Source organism: Apteryx rowi, unplaced genomic scaffold, assembly GCF_003343035.1.
Source record: "Apteryx rowi isolate R43461 unplaced genomic scaffold, aptRow1 scaffold_1111, whole genome shotgun sequence".
NCBI lineage: Eukaryota > Metazoa > Chordata > Aves > Apterygiformes > Apterygidae > Apteryx > Apteryx rowi.
Window position 1 is genome coordinate 1 of NW_020447322.1, and position 18,439 is coordinate 18,439.

At 61.2% G+C, this 18,439-nt stretch overlaps 2 protein-coding genes across 2 annotated transcripts; one reads left to right on the forward strand and one right to left on the reverse strand.

Moving 5' to 3' along the window:
• Nucleotides 1-5,162: 5,162 nt before the first annotated feature.
• On the forward strand, nucleotides 5,163-13,316 carry LOC112971677 (protein farnesyltransferase subunit beta-like; the record flags this gene model as incomplete). Its single annotated transcript, XM_026077299.1, has 11 exons — nucleotides 5,163-5,359; nucleotides 6,818-6,890; nucleotides 7,311-7,402; nucleotides 9,253-9,399; nucleotides 9,515-9,598; nucleotides 9,995-10,081; nucleotides 10,203-10,332; nucleotides 10,619-10,751; nucleotides 11,101-11,212; nucleotides 11,302-11,416; nucleotides 11,743-13,316. Coding segments are annotated over 11 exons (1,290 nt in total), but the record flags the coding sequence as incomplete, so codon positions are not given.
• MAX (MYC associated factor X) lies at nucleotides 12,506-16,512 on the reverse strand. The gene is made up of 3 exons (XM_026077115.1): nucleotides 14,090-16,512; nucleotides 13,830-13,953; nucleotides 12,506-13,678 (listed from the first exon to the last, which is right to left on the reverse strand). Exons 1-3 carry the CDS (start codon nucleotides 14,414-14,416, stop codon nucleotides 13,491-13,493), a joined length of 639 nt encoding a protein of 212 aa, XP_025932900.1. The 5' UTR covers nucleotides 14,417-16,512; the 3' UTR covers nucleotides 12,506-13,490.
• Nucleotides 16,513-18,439: the final 1,927 nt, after the last annotated feature.

Sequence of the window (18,439 nt, forward strand, 5' to 3'; positions counted from 1 at the left end):
CTGCTCTCCAGGAGAGCATTTCTGCACCGTTTCTGCTGGGCTCAGCAGGGCTGTGGAGTGGGTGGGGGTGCAGGGGGCAAGGTTTGGGGGGCTGCCAGGGTGCAGCAGGGTGTGTGGGGGGGTGGTGTGTGTGTGGCAGGGCTGTGGGGGTGCTGTGGGGCTGGTGTGGGGCAGGCTGCCAGGTGCAGCGGGATCATCGGGGCTGCCCTGGCGGCACCGCGCGTCCCCCTGTGCTTGGGCCGCCCTGAGCACCCAAGGGCCGGGGTGGGCGAGCGGGCGACCCTGCCGCATCCCCTCCCTACCCTGCCCGCAGCCTGGGGCGTGCGACGGCGCTTGCCCGCTCTGCCGCTGGGCTGAAACATGAATGTTGGGGTGGCTCCAGAACTGTGGGAAAAAGGCCGGTGTCTTCCACATTATCCCTGAGTTACGGGGCCAGGGACCTGTCCTGTGCCATGGGAAACCCTGGAGAGGAGAGAGCGGTGAGCGAGCAGGGAGCAGGCGGGAGAGGTGACAGCTCAGCCCTGTCCCCCTCGGACTCTTGCGCAGAGATGGCTCAAGGGTACGAGGACAGAGGTTCTTTGTTCAGCCACCCGAAAGATTGGTTTGAGTTTTACTGGCGTGTCGAAGGTCTTTCCTACCCTCGACAGATCACGTGGGATAACAAACGGAGCTCGCCGTGCTTCTCGGCTGTCCCGGAGCTGCGAGAAATGTCCCTCGGGGTGGCTTTGTCGAAGCAAAGGTTGCCCTGGGCTCTCGGTCGGTAACGTGGGCTGTTCTCCTCTCAGTGCCTCACTGTCCTTCCCCAGAGGGCTGATCCGGGATAAATACAGCGAGGTCTCCAAGCGGCAGAGTCCGGTGAGAGGCAGCAGGGCCCGTTTTGTTGGCGGTGGCGGTGCTCTGCGAGATGTGGCAGGAAGAAAGCAGCTCCGGAGGAAGGGGTTGGCACGGGGCAGGAGCTCGGTGAGGCTCTGGGGAAGGCAGCGGGAGCGGAGGGTGTGTAGGTTGCTGGAGCCCAGTTAGAGTAGGACCACGCATAGGGAAGAGGACGCGAGGGAGGAGAGTTCTGGGCAACCTCAACTCGTTGAGTCTCTGTGGCTTTAACGCAAGCAAATGGCGATGGCCAACAGCGGAGAAGGGAAAAGCAGCCCTCGCCGGGCATGGGGGCTGCCTGTCCCTGCCTCCGTGACCCGGAGGAGGCTTCTGCCAGGCAGAGCTGGCCGCTGCTGGCCTGCCCGCTCCAGTGCGGATGTGCGGTTCTCAATCCCACCGGCATCTCTCTTCTTCCGAGAGGTACGGCTTACCGGTGACCATGCTCGCGTACTCATGGAGGGCGCCTGGCTGCYGCCTCTTGCGCGTGGTCTGTCCTCGCCGCTGAAAGGCGTTCCCCCTTTCTGCCTAGCGCTCGGAGTCACCCTCTGAGTCAGCTCGGCAGCTGGCGGGCCYGGGCGGAGGCTTTCCCTGGCGCAGGGCTGCTGGGGGGGCCTGCCGAGCTGTTGCGCAGCTGTGCGGAGCCGAAACGGCGGCGGCCGCCTGGTGTGTCGGATGAGAGGAGCGCGGGAGGCGTCCGTACCAGCCACCGGGGATTGTGACGGCTCTGCTGCCTCCTGGCCCGGCAGGAGGGAGAACGTGGGTGCTCACAGGCCTCCGCTGTTTGCTGCCGTGGGGACCTGTGCGGTTCGGTAGGGTTCCCTGACGGGAGCACAGTGTGTTGGGCCGCGTTTCCCCTACGCGACCGCCTGCGAGCGTCTGATGTTTACCGAGCTGGGTGCTGGTCCTCTGCGGCCACCTGATTATGTGTGGCTTGGTCATGTTCGGCTTGGATGTCATCTCCCAGCCCCCTGCCCTGCTCTCTGCTCCTTGGTCACGCAGGAACTCGGAGCTGAGGTGCCTCAGGAGCCTGTTCTCCCATCCCAGTGCTGTGTGGTGGGAGATGTTGCCAGAGCCTCCAAGGTTACTCCGGGAAGGCGCTGGAGCCTTTGCCCTCAGCTTTTTCAGTGAGAGAAACCTAAGCGGAGTGATGAGATGGTGCGCACACAGTTTCTCAGAGGGGCAGTGGATTGCCTGGGATGCTTGTTGAGTGGAAATTCTGGTTCCTGGGCTTTCCTTGGCCCTGATGTTTCCTTTTCTTGGGACCTGATGTTTTACCTTCGCGATTATATTAAATGGGAAAGGTGATCCCGCCTCTGCCCACCGTGGGACCTTGTTGCTTCCCCTGTGCTGGCACGAGTGCCCATACGGCCGGATCACAAAGCGGTGGCTTCCTGATGCGCTCCGCTGCGCAAACGGGCCCGAAAGAGGTGCTGGCGGAAGGGGGATGCATTGCCAGGTCGGCAATCCCGGCTCGTGTCAATTCAAACTCCTCACGAAGCCTGGATGTTGGCGCAGGAGGTGAGCGCTCCTGTTCTTGTGACCCCCAAACCCTGCGCAACCGGAGCTCTTCTCCGGCGGTACGGTGTGGCGTTGAGCTGTGGCCCCGTGCCTGGGGGCTGAGGCTACTCGCTTTGCCTTGAGCACGTGTCTGCAGAGTGGCGTGGGACGCGGTGGCGTTCGGCAGCCTCGGACGCTGCGTGGAGCAGGTAGGCTGTGGCCGTACGTGATGGACTTGCTCCTGACTGAGGCAGCCTCAAGTGCTTTTCGGGCTTGGGGCTGTACTACCAAAGGGATTTTGGTTGCTTTGCTCTTGTGACACCTTCGTTGCCATCTGTGACGTGTCCCAGCGGCTCAGGGACCTCGCATTGGCTGCTGCACGTCCCCCGTGCCCCGTGAGCCGTGCACTGAGCTGGGTGGCGGAAGGCGTTGGCGAGGGGCGCGTTGGGTTAGTGTTTCCTGGGCACGGACAAGGCCTCTGTTGTCCTTGCGGTTAAAAAGCTCTGTCTGATTTCTGCATTTATATATTTTCCTCCTTCCTTGCACTGACTCTGGCTTTTTGCCGTGAGATGTGTGGGATGGGAGAGGGAGGCGAACACAGAAATGGTTAGAGAGGGTGAGGAGGCTGCTGAATCCAGTGCCTGTCTCTGGAGCTGGACCTGCGTCCCGCAATCCCTGTCCCAACGGCGTTGAACTTTACCCCCAAAGCTGCTTGGTTTTGGCCTTGCTGTTCCATGTCTCCCAGCTCTGCTGGTTAGGAGCTGCCTTCCCATCCCCTGCGTCCCCTCCTTGCTGTTGGGGGCCCCCTCGCTCCTGCAGTTCACGCTGTTGCTTTCCTTCCCCATTGCTCCATCTCCAACTGCCTGGGTGCAGGGAAACTCCCCTTCTCCCTCTTCAGCCTGTCTTGGCAAGGCTTTTCTTTCGGAAAAAACAGTACACGCAATCCCTTGAAATGTCTGAACTCTCCTCCATGCCTGGGGGGTGGCCCCTGTCGGGGTGAAAGGGGATGCTGGTGTTTCTCAATCCTTGGCGCTTCTGCCCTCCCTGGGCTGAGGAAATGCAACACGCCTCCTTCCCAGACGGACATGAGGACATGGTGATCCAGGCGCCTGGGTGCAGGAACAGGTACAGTGTATCCAGGAGAGGGTCTCACCAGGAGCCTGTTTTGGGCTTCAGCAAGCCGTGCTTAGTGTTGCTTCAGAAACTCAACCTCAGGGCTGCGCTACCAAAGGGATCTTGGTTGCTTTGCTCAATTGCTACTTGGCGTCCTGGGTGGCTGGACCTGTCATAGTCATTTCTTCTCACCTTAAAATCTGTCCCGCTAGAGAAACCATGGCTCTACTGTGTGTGCTCCCAGTTACATCGTTTTCTTAAGCTCAGGGTATGTTATTGAGGGTAAGGACGATTACCCTGGCTTGGAATGATGCTAAGACAGTAGTTACGGAGCCAAAGGAACGGGGTTTTAAGGTTAAATCAAAAACGAGTCAAAGATCCTGCAGGTCCTGAATCGCACGGGTGGGACCATCAAAGYCATCCAGCTGTAGCTAGAGAAGGGTGACCCGATGGGTTTTACTTGGGAGCCCCGGAACAAATGAAACTTTGTCTTGAAAAATTCTGCCTTTGAAAACAGAAAACTGACCGTGCTTGAGTCTGTTCTTAGTCCTGAGTGGAAAAGCTTCTTTTCAGCCTCCACTAGGCTGCTTCTCTGACGGAGGCCTGTAAGTTAGCCTGGGCACACAAAACCAAGTCGAGACCAGGCGGCTCTCGGTTGGTTTGATTTCCTGAAGAGAAGGTGATGAGACAGCAGATCTGCTAATGGACAGCTAATCATATTTAGCGGAATAAATCCTGTGGAACGAAGCAGATCTCTCTTAAGGAGAGAGGCGCCTTTCAGAGCCAGGAATATTGTCTGGCTCTGCACAGAGTGGGTTTGGGCAGCGCAGGGCTTGCTCCTGGCAAATGCGGCTCCGTGCAGAAGAAACGGGATGCGTTCCTGAACCGAGGCAGCCAAGAGCCTCCTGCTGCCTGTTTGCCCGACCACAGCACGTTGTTACCAAATAGCGCTTGGCACRCTGGGATCTAGAACAGCTCTGCCATTGCCCTCTGGGAATGAGCTTTTTTKGGGGTGGCGGGAAGGATCCTTTCTTCAATCTTGCCAAATTGGATAAAGACTAGCGTGCCAGGCCAGCTACGGGACTGGCAGGCTGGGCCGCTTGGACCTTTTGCAACGTTGTCTTGTTCGTAGTTGCGTTGTTACGGTCTCATGAGATGCTGTTTATCAGCCTGGCCGTGGTCGCTGTGCRTGCGTGCGTGCTTGTAGTCTCCAGAAGTGCAAAGAAAGGGACAGCTAAACCCTCTTCTGTTATCCTGCCTTTCTCCTGCAGCAAAGGACCTTCTCAGTGGGTTAAAGCTGCAGTCTCTTTCCTGCCCTGTGCAGGATTAAGCACTTTGGGGTGAACGTGTTAATGGTGACAGGAGTCCAGCGTGGCTCTTTGGTGCYGTGTCAAGTACGTTTGGGTAGACAAGCATTAGCAGCCTGCTCCTCTCTGCCAGGAGGATCTGGAGAGRTGCCACTGAGAGCGGAGAAGTGGGCCGGGAAGACAAGCTTGTGACCCAGCGTGCTTGGCTGTTGATCACCACTTTCCTTTTATGCTGGTGTTTATGTGTGTGGGGGGAAAAAGCCACTTGGCTGTTGCCAGCCAACCCCAGTACAAACAACTTTTCTGCCTGGGGGGTGAGAATGGCAGGATCCTCGTCCAGCTCTGATACAGCCTGCTCCCTTCTAACATGGGACTGGGACATGCTGGGAGCTGTGGTGGAGCTCAGAGGGTGCTGCGTCTGGGAGCAAAGCAGGATTGCTTTCCAAAACTAAACTCGTTTTGTTTCTTTCCCCCGCTTACGCTCCTCCACCCTGTGGCTTGTTGCAGACTAAAGTAGAAGATATCGTGCAGGAAGTCTTCAATGCCTACAAGACGAACCACCACGCTTCGCAGTAAGTCCCTGTAGCAGCCGTGTGGCTGTGGGACCCTCCCCTGCTGTGTGGGTGGGCGCGCTGTCCTGACGGTGCGGCTTTACGCGTGTGAAACAAGAGTTTGGCTGTTCTGCCTGCCAAGTGCTCTGCACCTCTGGGGTCCTGCGCACACCCATAGGTGYGGTATGAGGCAGCTGCTGCCAGCTGCCCGCAGGGACGCAAGGGAGAGGTGAGGGTTTAGGGACAGCTACAGCATCCCCTYGTTGGATTAGGCATGTGGTCCTTCCCTTTTAAAGCCTGGGGCTGATGAGAGCAGTCCGAGCAGGGGAGAGGAGCAGCCCCACAGCTAGGCTCCGCTCCTCTGTAGGCAGCGCATCTGATGCTGCCTTTGCCATGCCTCTGCCCCCAGAACCTGCCTGGGGGCACCTGGCAAAGGGGCTGCCAGCCCAGGGGTTTCAAGCAACCACTCAAGGACTTGCACAAAGCAGATGCTGGAGGGATATGTGTGGATGTGGTGGTATCCTCTTTCCTCCGTGCCCAAATTGACCTGTGCTATTCAAATGTTTAGAGGGCCAAGAAGCCGTCTAAGCAAATCCCACCAGTCTGTCTCCAAATTCCCAAATCCTTGGGTGCTTGGGAATCTCCCCCAGCCTCTGTGGATTTCTCAGGTGCCTAAATCCCTTCAAACACTGGGCCTGCAACAGCCTTCCGTAGTCCTTTGGGCTAGTGGAGATAATTCAGTGGCCAGCTGGTTTTCATCCTCTGTCTGCTGGAAAGTTTCAATTACAAACAAAACAAAACAAACCCCACAAGTGACTCTGGTGACCAAAGAGACTACAGTGCGCTCTGCAGCTGAGCTGTTCTTCCCGCAGCCTGCACCACCAGGGGGGTGCACGCCTTGCAGCCGCTGTTTCCCAATGTGCCCGGACTCCCTTTGCTGGCTCCACACCATAGGGTCGGCTGCTCTTGCGAGTGTTGCCCTGGGAGTCTCCCCTCTCTTTTGGCTGCAAGCCCTTAATGGGATGGTATCTGTTCAGTCCGCTGGGTTTCTGGAAATTGYGGGGCAGCACAAAGCAGCAATAACATTCTCGGCTGTGGGAAGGGGCTGTTGGCATGCCTCATGCTTGCTCTGGCATGTCTCTTCCCCCCAAAGACCATGTTGTCTCCTGGTTCTTGCCCAAGCTGGCAGCATGTGGCTGTGAGCTCTGCGGGAGGTGGTGGACAGTTCTGCTCCTTTTGAAGTGCTCCCACGTGGCCTTTCCCAACTCCTTTTGTGCCCATTCACCCACTTCTGCTCTGTTGGAGACTTGTTCCTGGCAGCAGGCAGAAGGAGGAACTAGTCTGTGTATGAAATTCCCAGCAGCCCCTCTGAGGACAGTAGGGTGACCACCGTCAGGCTCACGTCTTGCTCTTCATCAGGGATCCTTGGATGGCAATGCTTTGCACGCTGAGCCCTGCCCTGCTCTGCCTGTCTTTCAGATTTGTCCTGCAGCGGGAGAAGCACTTCCACTACCTGAAGAGAGGCCTCAGACAACTGACTGAAGCCTACGAGGTACCTGTCGTGCCTGCAGCACTGCTTGTCCTTCCCCTGCCACACCAGGCTGTGCCTGGTGTCCTGCCCCTGGGGCTGATGGCTCCCTACTTTGCCTTCTGGCTTGGGTGAACCATCCTGCCCATCAGTGATGCTTTAATTGTCACTGGGTGTTTGCCATCCTGAATTTGTTGCTGCTGGCTGTCGGGTGGCTGCGAGACTGGCCCTGGGGCAGGTGAAGCGATTCTTGGCTGCCTGCGTGATCAGAGTGCCTGCGGGTTGTACTTGTCCCTGCAGTGACACTCCAGAGCAGTGATGGTGGGAGCTCTTCTGCCCGCACCCTCTCCTGCAAGAGCTCTGCCTCCTCCTGCTGGCATCCCCAGGCTGTCTGCTTGTCCTCGGTAACTGCTGTTGCCCCACCTGTCCCTCTCATCCCTGCAGTGTTTGGATGCCAGCCGACCTTGGCTCTGCTACTGGATCCTGCACAGCTTGGAGTTGCTGGAGGAGCCCATTCCCGAGTCAGTCACCTCTGAGTAAGTGGTACTGGGGGTCTGTGGTGCAGTGAGCACCAGGGAGGCTGGCCTTAAGGCTTGGCAAGCTGGTGTTTGGGAGCGACTCCGGAGACCTGTTCCTGGGCCCCCGTGCTGTTCCAGAGCCCCGAGGTGGAGGAGTTCAAGGTGGCACCTCTACTTCTTACGCCTGGGACAGGCACATTAGGACTGTCCTGTAGCGAGATCTCTGTGTAGTGTCTGCAGCGGTTTTGCCGTTTGGCACTTTGCCCTGCTGAGCAGGTCTGGCAGGGAATTTGGGGTAGCATCCGACTCGGACTGCCCCAAGGGAAGGAGAAGCCAACTTGTTTGAACGACCAGGTCAAACTTGCCCTGGTTTAACTCCTGTGACAGTGTGAGGTGAATCTGGCACAGGCTGAAGCAGCATGGCCCTTTGGGGTGGGAGCGGTGATGGGCATTGAGCTGCTGGCAGTGGGGAAGGGGGTGAGGCACCCATGGAGTGTGCGTGGCTCGGACGTTGATGCCAGGAGTGAGGATGTAGGATCATCTGGCAGTGGCCAAGGGCTGTCAGCCAGAGCAGGTGTCTTGGCCACCTCTCTGGGGGAGCCCTGGGATGCCTCAGGGTGAAATGATGCTGGTGGCAGAGGCTGGATTCGGGCAGGCTCCTCGCGGTGCCCATCTGCTCCGCGCCAGCCCCTGGTTTTGTCAGGCCTGCGGACTGCCATGCCCTGCTGCTGATCCCGGAGGTGTTTGCTCCCGTGTCCGCTGGGCACAGCCAGGCCCACCTCCTGCTGTCCCCACGTGTTGGGCACTACCAGGCGGGAGCACAAAAGTGCTTTGTCTCATTCATGGCTATCAATGCCTCCTATTCTTGCCTGCCAGCACGGCTAGCTTTCGGGGCATCTTGTGACAGACAGAGATGGGGGAGATAAGGGACCCAGCTTTAACCTCCTGCGGGGGAACGGACAGACGGGAATGGGCTGGGGGGACTGACCTGCCTCCTGCAGCACAAGGCAGGCACGGAGACCCTTCACTTTTGATGGGAGACAAGCATGGTTCTCCCTTGCCTCGATGGGAGAAATCCTCCCTGTGTTAAGGACATGGTCAGGTTAAAATCCTCCTCTAGAAACCCTTAGGGACGTTCAGTCAGGTCTGAAATCTGTTGCTGGCAGGAGAAGCGCTAAGGGAAGTGTCTGCCCTCTCTGCAGGGGCCTCGGTCCCCTCGCCTGCTGCAACTTCAGGTTCACAAAGGGGGAAATGCTCCTGATGCCTTTGCTCCCTGCTGTGGGGCTCCATTGAGAGCAGGCAGAGGGACGATGAGTGGTGGCCATGGAACCTGCTCACATGGTATTTGCAAGGAAATCTCCTGGGCAGGCAGGATCCCAGAGCTGAATGCACTTGGCATGGGATGCTGTGTCTGCATGACCTGTGCTGGGCTCTCCGTGCCAGTCCCCAGACACCCAATCTTGCCCTCTGATGCAGCCAGCTATGCAATGGGATCCCGTGCTAGTACGGACTCTGTCCTGCCGCCCCACCCCGATGGGTTGGTGGTGCCAGGCTGGGAGACATCTGGGCCGTTGGTATGGTTGGGTACCTGGTGAACGGCTGGGGACAGGCATGGCGGGTGTTTGTGTGTGGGCTGTCGCCCTTGAGGGCTCTTCYTCCTGCCGGCAGCCCTGCTCTCCATGGCCTTGCTGGCCTTCCTGGGTGGCTTCCTGCCAGCTCTGTGCTCCCTGGGGCATAGGGCGGCGGAGCAGGCAGGTGTCGCTGCGTGGGTTGGTCCTGTCCAAATGATTCGCAAGGTGCCAACTGCCCGCTGGGGGAGGCCGGCAAGAGCCGGGCTCCTTCCTCAGCTTTCCCTCCATCCTCTGCAGCGTCTGCCAGTTCCTGAGCCGCTGTCAGAGCCCCCAGGGTGGCTTTGGGGGAGGCCCTGGCCAGCACCCGCACCTCGCCCCCACCTACGCAGCTGTCAACGCGCTCTGTATCATTGGCACCGAGGAGGCATTCAACGTCATCGACAGGTAAAGCAAGGCTGGCCCGTGGGGGCACTCTGGGGAGCCGGGGCGGGTGCTGCGATGTCTGGGCCTGGGGAGGCTGGGTCCTCAGCAGCCCCTCATGCCCTGCTGGGTCTTGCAGGAAGAAGCTCCTGGAGTACCTGCACTCGCTGAAACAGCCCGATGGCTCCTTCCTCATGCACGTCGGGGGCGAGGTGGATGTGAGGTGGGTGGGCGCTGCATAAGACAGGTTCCCAGCTCGGGAAACACACCCACGTGGCCCCCAGGCAGGGTGCTCTTCCCTGCTGTGGTCACGGTGTCTACCTGGGCCATGGGCTGGCACATCTGCACAAGCAGAGCTGTGTCCTCGCTGAGGCCCTTCGAGTCAGCTCCAGGGTTGAGACCGGTGTGTGCTGAGCTCAGCTCCTGGCAGGGGAAGGCAGTGCAGCCTTGCAGGCGGAGTCCTGCCTGGATGCTCAGGGTTTGGATAAAGCCATTTGCACGGATGGCTCTGCCCCAGTTTGAACCCCCGTGGCTAGCTGGGTCTTGACCCAGGAGACAGGGTGGTGGTGGGGGGTCACTGCCTCCATGTGCCAGCAGCCCTGAGTGCCTTCTCCTGCAGGAGCGCGTACTGTGCCGCCTCYGTGGCATCGCTGACCAACGTCCTCACGCCCACGCTCTTTGCTGGGACAGCCGAGTGGATAGCGAGGTGAGGAGAATCGGGCAACGAGGCCCCCATGGACGATGGGAGGGTGGTGGGACGGGACGGTGGACAGCCACCGGGGTGCCCCTTGCCTTGGTGTTGTCCTTGCCAGCCTCTTCCTGCACAGGTGCCAGAACTGGGAGGGCGGCATTGGCGGGGTGCCGGGCATGGAGGCCCACGGYGGGTACACCTTCTGCGGCGTGGCAGCATTGGTCATCCTCAAGAAAGAGCATCTGCTGAACCTCCGGAGCTTGCTGGTGAGTGGCTCCACCGACACCCGCAGTTCCTTCACAGGAGCCGCAGCCCACTTCAAGCGTCCCCATGCTGCCCAGGGCCCCCTCTGCTCTCCCAGGGCTGCCGTGTGCTCCCGCTTTGGCCGTTAACGCACCAGGGGCTGGATGCGGCCCGGCGTCCTGCTGAGATGGGGATGGGGGTCTCAGCTGGGCCGTGGTGGTGGGGTAGGACCTACGCCCGGACCCTGCCAGGCCGAAGCTGCCTGGGGCTGTCATCGCACTGGCAACTGCTCCTGTCTGTCCCGTGCAGCACTGGGTGACCAGCCGGCAGATGCGTTTCGAGGGCGGTTTCCAGGGTCGCTGTAACAAGCTGGTGGACGGTTGTTACTCCTTCTGGCAGGCCGGCCTGCTGCCCCTGCTGCACCGCGCGCTCCACGCCAGAGGTGAGTCGGCCCCACGAGGTTATCGGCCTGGAAGTTTTGCCTGAATCAGGAAACGGTGTCTCCAGGGGGTGGATTTGAGGATGAGTTTTAGCAAGGAAACAAAGCATAGACTGACTTTGCCTGCAGCTGGCGGGTGCCGCTGGTGCTCCCTGCCCTGTCTGTTCCCCTTCTCTGGGGCCCTGAGGGGATGCTGAATCGCAGGAGGATCCAACAGCCTTCCCAAAATGCTTTTGGGCAGAAAGAGGCTTGAATTTCTGCCTGGAAAAAAGGAGGTGGTGGTTTCCCTGGGGAGGTTTTGCTGTCTTCCTGAGGTTTCCCAGGTGTTTTACTGCCCGTCTTCCCCCTCTAGGCGATGCTGCTCTCAGCATGATGCACTGGATGTTTGACCAGTCGGCGCTGCAGGAATACATCCTCCTGTGCTGTCAGTGTCCGGCCGGGGGGCTGCTCGACAAGCCGGGGAAGTGAGTACCCCGCCGTGGGCTTGAGGCCTCCAAGAGGGAGGCTGCCTCGTGCTCCGAGCCCCAACTCAGTGCCACTGTCTCGTCCGCAGGTCCCGGGACTTCTACCACACTTGCTACTGCCTGAGCGGGCTGGCAATTGCCCAGCACTTTGGCAGCGGGGACCTCCACCATGAGGTGGTCCTGGGCATCCCCGAGAACCGCCTGGTAAGGGCCCCATGCGCGGCTGCGGTGGGCAGGGCTGTGCTCCTCCTCTCCCCTCCGCCATCCATTGGCGCCGGTCATCCGAATCCCAGCAGAGCGGCTGTGGTGGTCTGACATTCCGGCGTTGCTGCCTCTCCTCTCCGTGGCAGCCCTGAGCCTCCCCGCAGGGAGGGTGTGGGGTGGCAGGTGCCTTCCCTGCTCCAGGCCGTGACGGAGGCCGGGTCCCTCGTGCCCCAGGGTCTGTTGGGGCGGGAAGAGCTGCCGTGGCTTGTTCTCTGTGAAGCTGGAGCTGCCCTGCTTAACGCCTCCTCCCCTTCGCTCTCTTGCAGCAGGCCACGCACCCTGTGTACAACATCGCCCCGGAAAAGGTGGTAAAAGCAGTGCTGCACTTCCTGCAGCAGCCTGTGCCCAGCCCGGAGCCGGAGGCAACAGCAACCACTGCAGACTAGGGGGCCCTGCTCCCCGTGGACTCTGTGCGGAGTGGCCCTCCCCGAGGGCCAGCAGGGAGCTGCCGGGGTGTTTCCAGCGTGGACATACAGAGCGTGGTCCTCAGGATGCTAGCAATACCAAAAACAGCCTGCCCTGTGGCCGGAGGCTGCGCCTGGCCGCCAGCTCYCATGGCCGTTGCGCCGGGCGCCCCACTAACCTCCCGGCAGGAGCCGAGCTGGCTGAGAGTAACACGGCACGTGGCAGATATTTTGGCCTCAATAAACCAGAACTGACCCCCCCTGCCCTTTCCTATGCCCCTCCGGGTGGCTGGGGAGGGAAATGAATGCAGGCTGGGTGAGCAGGAGGATGGCGCAGCAGCCGGGCAGCACCCAGGGCATGGTGACGGTGCTCGATCGTGGCATCGGTGCTTGGGGCTGAACTGCCTTAAGAGATGCTACAGCTGGAAGAGGGCTCAGCCCCATCCTGCAGTGACCCTGGGGGCACAGGGCAGCAGGTGGCATTGCGCTGATGGTGTTTAGGCTGGGTTTCAAGATCCCTGCTTCCTGCACAGTCCGGTGTCCTACTGCTGATCCTGATGGGAGCTTCCCTCTGGTGTCACCCCACCTCCAGCCCCCCAAAACATGCAGCTACAATGGGCAAGGATAAAATAAGGGCTTTTGTTTTGTTTTGTTTTTTTTATTTATAGTCTTATAGTAAAGGGAAGCCTTAACTTGCAAGACAACTCTGGGCAGTATGTACAACATACCGTAGATCCATGGAATGAATGGCATCAAAACTGGGCCAGGGCCACCTACGGGGCAGGGACGGGATACTAGAGTTCAGAAAAATGCCACAAAGGTGGGAGAGAGAGAGGGGAGGCGAATAAGGATGGTGGGAGGGAAGAAGGACCCAGATAGATAGGCAGGCAGGCAGGATGCACGCACGCAGACCTTCGCCCAACCCCGGGCCAAGGCCCTACTGCGTGCCCAGTCCCCCAAACTGTGGAGGGCACAGTCCCACCAGCACTCTGGAGCTGCTGGGAGCAGAGGCAGAGCTGGGGCCAGGTGGAATTGCATACACAGAAAATAAATAGCGAGACCCCGCCGCTTGCTGGAGAGCTGACACAGCTCCCCCCCCCTCTGTCCCTGGGGGTGCCCACGGTGCCTGGCATGGAAGGAACGGGGGCACAGGGGCTGCCCATCTTTGCCTGTACAGCCTCAAGTTCAGCTCAGGACTGCAGTGGTCCCCGGGTATAAATAGAAATGCTCATATAAAATTGAAAGGGGGGGGGGATGGGGGGGGTTGGAGAGGGACTTGCTAGTTGTGGGTGGGAGGGTGATGGGGGGGTGTCTCCTCGGAGCCAGCAGTCCCCAGATCCCCCAAGTCTCTCGGGCAGGTGTGGCGTGGCCATCTGTGCCACGGGGAGCTGCAAGGCCCTGCCCGGCCGGCTCCCTGAGGAGAAGCTGCTCCCGGGGGCCGTCGTGGTTAGCGTGGGGAAGGGGCCGGGGAAGGCTGGAAAGCTGCAGTCCGAGAGCCTCTACTACAGAAGGGAGAGAGTCCTTACAGAGCTGGCGGGCAGACGGCCAACGGCACCTGAGAGCGGGTGGCTGCGGCGGCCAGGGCCAGTCCAGCGCGAGCAGGCAGGGGCCTAACTGGCCTCCATGCGCAGCTTCTTCCTGCTCTGCGGCTCGTCGGGCTCGGAGTCGGAGCTGGAGTCGGAGCCGCCGTCGAAGGCGGAGATGGTGCTGCCCTTGGGGTTGGTGTAGAGGCTGTTGTCTGACGACGGGTAGTTGGCCTGCAGCTGAGCGCTCGACCGGGCTTTCTCCAGCGCGCGCACTGCAAGGCAGGGGCACAGCGTCACCCCCACGCCGCCTGGCCCCGGGTTCTGGCATCCCCCCGCTGCCACGGGGCTCGCCAAGGCCTGAGCAGAGCCCTGGGCGGGCAGCGGCAGGGCCCAGGAGCCCCCTGGGTGCACAGCCCTGCTCACCTTGCTGCTCCAGAAGGGCGTTCTGCCGTTTGAGGTCGTCGATGTCCTGCTGGTGCGTGTGGTTTTTCCGGCGCATGTACTGGATGTACTCTGTGGCTTTGTCCAGGATTTGGGCCCGGGATGCCTGTTGCAATAGTGGGAAAAGACACAGACAAAATAAAGACCTAGTCCACGCTGCTGCGGGGAACGCCAGCAGGGCTGCCAGCCGGGCAGCAGGCAGGGTGGTTTACACTGGGGTTTAATCTCTGTCCCCATCCCACCTGCAGCAGAGCAAGAGAAGGGACTATTCCCTCGCTGTACTGCTCCAAGCTCTCTGCTGGATGAACCAGAACCGAGCTCTTGTCGCCACCACAGACCAACGTGGTTGCTCCCAGCTCCTCTCTGGGGACACCGGTGCCTGTCAGCCTGCAGCAGAGACTGTGCTGGCGTTGTGACGGGTGAAAGATTGTTTCTGGACTCTGCGGACTGCGCACATGTCCTAGAACGATACTCGCCTTCTGCTGGCCTCTACTCAGCCTGCGATTGTGGTACCCTCTTCTGAGACACTCGTGCTTCCCAGCTGCCAGCTGGACCCTGCATTGCTCCATCTCTCCTTAGCGTGTCTGCGACTCCTTCTCCGAGGTGTCCACTGGTCTGCAACTCCCTGTTCCTCCTCTTCAGCGAGCAGGGCTGAGCTGATGCTTTCCTAGCCCTTCCTCCCAGCCCAGGACTGCTGCCAGAGGCCACTGAYGTCCCCAGCTCTTCCAGTCCTCTGGCCAGACTGTTGCAAGGCCCCACCACAGCTAAGATACTCAGTTTATCCGAGCAATTCCCCTTCATTGCCTGAATCCTGTGCTTCCCATGTGATTTTTAAACACTGGAAGTTGCCACACCGCTCCCTGCGACACACAAACCCCTTGCTCGTTCCCCTCGGGAGGTTATTCCAATTGCGCCTCCGACGCCGATCTGCTCATGCTACACTTTTTTCTTCTCGCTCAGTCAACAGCGCAAAAGCTTCTTGGGGCCCAAACCTCATGAGCGAGGCCACACTGCCACGCTCCAGGACGATGGGGCATTCGGGCAGCGGCCCTTCGCCCACCCCAGCACAGCGTGCCTGCGCGACACTGTGCGGGGCACCCCCGGCTCCCCGCTGAGCCACTGCGGGGCGGGGCGAGCGGGACAGAGCGCGTGCCCGGCCCTCGTTTTGCAGCAGGACAGAGGATAAGGCCAGCAGCTTTCTCCACACGGCAGGGYTATGGGTGCTCCTGCGGTAGCAGGGCTGGGTTTAACTCGGCAAGAAACCACAAGAAAATCCTCGCTTGCACAACCGCTGCACCCAGCCCTCAGAACCTGCGGAGCCTGAAGCTCCGTCTTCGGAGGCAGACAACCCTGCTGCCTATTCCTGCTGCCCCAACAGCACAGCCCAAGGAGACGAGCCRGGACCCCGGCCATGCTCCCTGCTTCCTCTCCGCGCAGGGTGCATGCCGCAGCACGTGCGAGCAGGGCTTTGCACAGTGAGCGCCCATCAGGAACCAAGCTGCACTTTCCTGAGATGAGTGAGCTGGTTTTTGCCTTGGAAAAGGGGATGCCTGGTCCCCCGTGCTCCAGGCTGGCACCGTCGCGGCTTGCGCCAACACCGGCGTTGATCAGACCCCTCTGCAAGTCAAACCAACTCATCACCCGGAAAACAAAACCGCAAAACCCAAAAAAGAGGTGACGTTCTGCCGGCTTAGTGACTCAAATTGGCTGAGCAGGGGTGTGGAAGGCCTGAAGGAATGGCAGGCCGAGGAAGCACGGTCAGGTTGCCTTGGGTGCTTGAGAAGCTCGGAGAGCTCAGAGCGAAGGCAGCCCCAGGGGCTGGAGAGGCRGCCCCAGCCAAAACGTACTTCACAACAGCATCCGACAGTGCCACAGGAAAATGAGAACTGTGGAAACCRCTGTCACGTGTGAGCGTGCCAACAGCTCTACCACTAACTGTGTAACCTAAAAGCAAAGCGCTCTGGCAGGCAGAGAGCCCCCAACGCTGCCTTGGGGTCAAACCTGGCTCATCCAACTAGGCCAGGTGGATTTTTGTCCCTCCCCACCCTCCTAGAAACCCAGAGAGCGCTGCCCATGTTGCACAGGCCAAGGTGCGCGGCGGGTGGCACATGAAGCCTCGCTTTGCTACGGGGCAAGAGGACGTTCCGGATTTGAGCAACCCTGCGGGTGCGCAGCACTGAGCTTGCGGTGTGCCGCAGGCTGGGTCCGAGCAGCTCAGGCCAGCAGGGAGCGGGCAGGGCTGGGGTTCAAGGACTGCACCCAGGAATGTTGCTCGGCAGGCCCCTACGGGGAAACGCTCCAGGCAAGAGCCGCGGATCAGCCCCACTGACGTGGCTTCTCCCTCTTCTCGTTGGCACTCTGGAAGTCCCCTTCCAGCCTCTGCGCCAAGCACCAGAGACAGGGCCCAGCAGCTCCCTCTGCCCAGGGCCTGACAGGGCCAAGCACCTGAGCCGGGACCAGCGTCCACAGCCACAGGAGCACGTGGTATCTCCAAGCTAGCAGAGCTGGCAACAGGCTGCCCCTCTCCCCAGGAATAGGGTCAGGCGCTGCTTGGCTCCAGCCCCGGGGTTGGGCAGCTCCRCACAGGCCTGCGGCGCCCACGCAGGCTCAGGCTCCGCTCGGCCCAACGCGGCACRTGGCTGGTTGGACCGGGCACCGTCGTCCTCAATAAACTCACCTTCTCTCCCTGGAGGGAGGGGACTGAGTCCCGCAGGCTGTGAAAGCTGTCTTTGATGTGGTCCCTGCGCTTGCGCTCCAGTGCGTTGTGATGAGCCCGTTTGTCAGCCTGCAACAGAAAGGAGATGCAGAGCGTTAGGGGCCTGCGAGAGGGAGAGACGATTGCTACGCGTCACGTCATGGAGCCGCCGGAGGCGACGAGGGCGAGCGGCGGCACTGCTGGGCACCGGCGYGGGGAGAGCTGCGATCCTTCTGGCACGGTGTCCCTCCCAACGCTGCACGCTGCTAGATCCCGACAGGAGCCAAGGTGAAGGGCCCAGGCAGCAGGAGCTGGAGAACCCCAGGATGTCTGACCGGCTCCCCCGCACCCAGTGAGCGCCCACGGCACCACCCCACGCCTGTCCCTTCAAGCCGGCTGCCACCGCATCCCCTGTGGCTGCAAGTCCCTGGCACCACCTCAAACTCGGGCTCCACCTGCGCCAAATAACAGAGGACACGGCACCAAGGCCCGGCGATCGCCCGCACCCACTTGGCAAACGCAGGCGGTACCTGCCATACCCTGACCGGCCACCTGCGGGCCCTGGCAGCGAGGCCCAGCAGCCGCAGCATCGCCACCTCCCCAAGAGCAGCACCAGGTCGCCCTGGCCCGGAGGCCGCAGAGGGCCGGCCGCGCACCCGCCTCGGGAGCAACCGTGCCGCAGCCCGGAGCTGAAGGCGGATGCRGCCTGACGACGCGGCGTCCCGTTCGTCCGTGCTGCAGCCGCGGGCTGACGAGCACCGGAGCACGTACCAAGGTCCGCGCGCGCCGCAAGGGAGAGCAGGGAAACCATTCCGCCCGGCCAGCCCCACAAGCGGCCTCAGGAGCCGGCCTGTCTCCCTGCCGGCCGCCCAGGGCAGCCCATCCACATCTGCTCCCCGTCACCCCGAGCTTCAACATCAGCCCTGCCTTCCCTCTGCGAGGGATAATTTCCAAAAAGCAGCCAGAACTCCAAGAAGGCCCGCTGAGTCCCAAACGTGCACGCAAAAAGCCTCACTAGYGTTTAAAACAGCGGGACCACTTCATACGGCCAAGCTCCCACAGGCGGCGTCTCCAAGAGGCTGCGACATGAAGAGATAGGGAGCTGCCTGCGAAGCAACTCGCTCCGCGAATGTTTATCTAAAAACACCACATTTGGGCTGGCGACTCTGGACAAGGCGCCCAGAGCCGGCTCCGAGTGGCCGGCGGCTCGTTCAAGCGAGGAGCCTGAAAACCTCGCTCGGCCGGGYGGCCGAGATGCCTCCCGTTCCTCCGCGCGAGCCTTCGGGGAATGCTTGCCCCGGGCGTGGGGCCGACGGGGGAAGCGAGCGGGCGACTTGAGGGCCGCGAAGTGGGCGAGTGCTTCGCTTCCCGGGGCGGAGGGAGCCGGCGCTGGCCGGGATGCGCCCGCTCTCCCTAACGCCCATCCGCTGGGAGCCGGGCAATGCTCGAGGTGTAGGAGAAGGAAGCGACACCCTCCGCTTTCAGTTTCTTTCCTGCACGTCAGGGAGCCGCGAGGCAACTTCCTGCTACCGTGGGGCCGCCGGGCGGCCTGCRGGCAGCACCGAAGCCTGCGACGGAGGCGGCGGCAGCGGCCAAAGCTCCTGAGAAGCAGGGGGGGCCGAAAGGGCCCGGAGCAGCCAGCAAGGGCGCAGAGAGCCCCCGGGGAGGGGGGGGACACGACTCGGCCGGTCCCGGCCCGTGTCACGACGCCGTGGGGCCGTGCCCCCTGCTCAGCCCCTCACCCGCACGGCGCCATCCCCGCCTAGGGGGCCCGAGTGCCTCCCCGGACCCCGTCACCCCACGGCACGGCACAGGACGAGGCCTCCGGGCCTCCCTCCTGCGCGCCCCCACGGCGGGTGCCCACGCGTGCAGGCCCCACGCGCGCCTCCCCCCCCCC

Coding starts and splice junctions, on each gene's coding strand:
- MAX (XM_026077115.1), bottom strand. CDS start 14,416: ATGGAGCAATGCAGGGTCCAGCTGGCAGCTGGGAAGCACGAGTGTCTC. Junction 13,954..14,089: donor CTTCTCTTGCTCTGCTGCAG/GTGGGATGGGGA, acceptor CTATTGCAACAG/GCATCCCGGGCCCAAATCCT. Junction 13,679..13,829: donor CGCCCTTCTGGAGCAGCAAG/GTGAGCAGGGCT, acceptor CCTGCCTTGCAG/TGCGCGCGCTGGAGAAAGCC.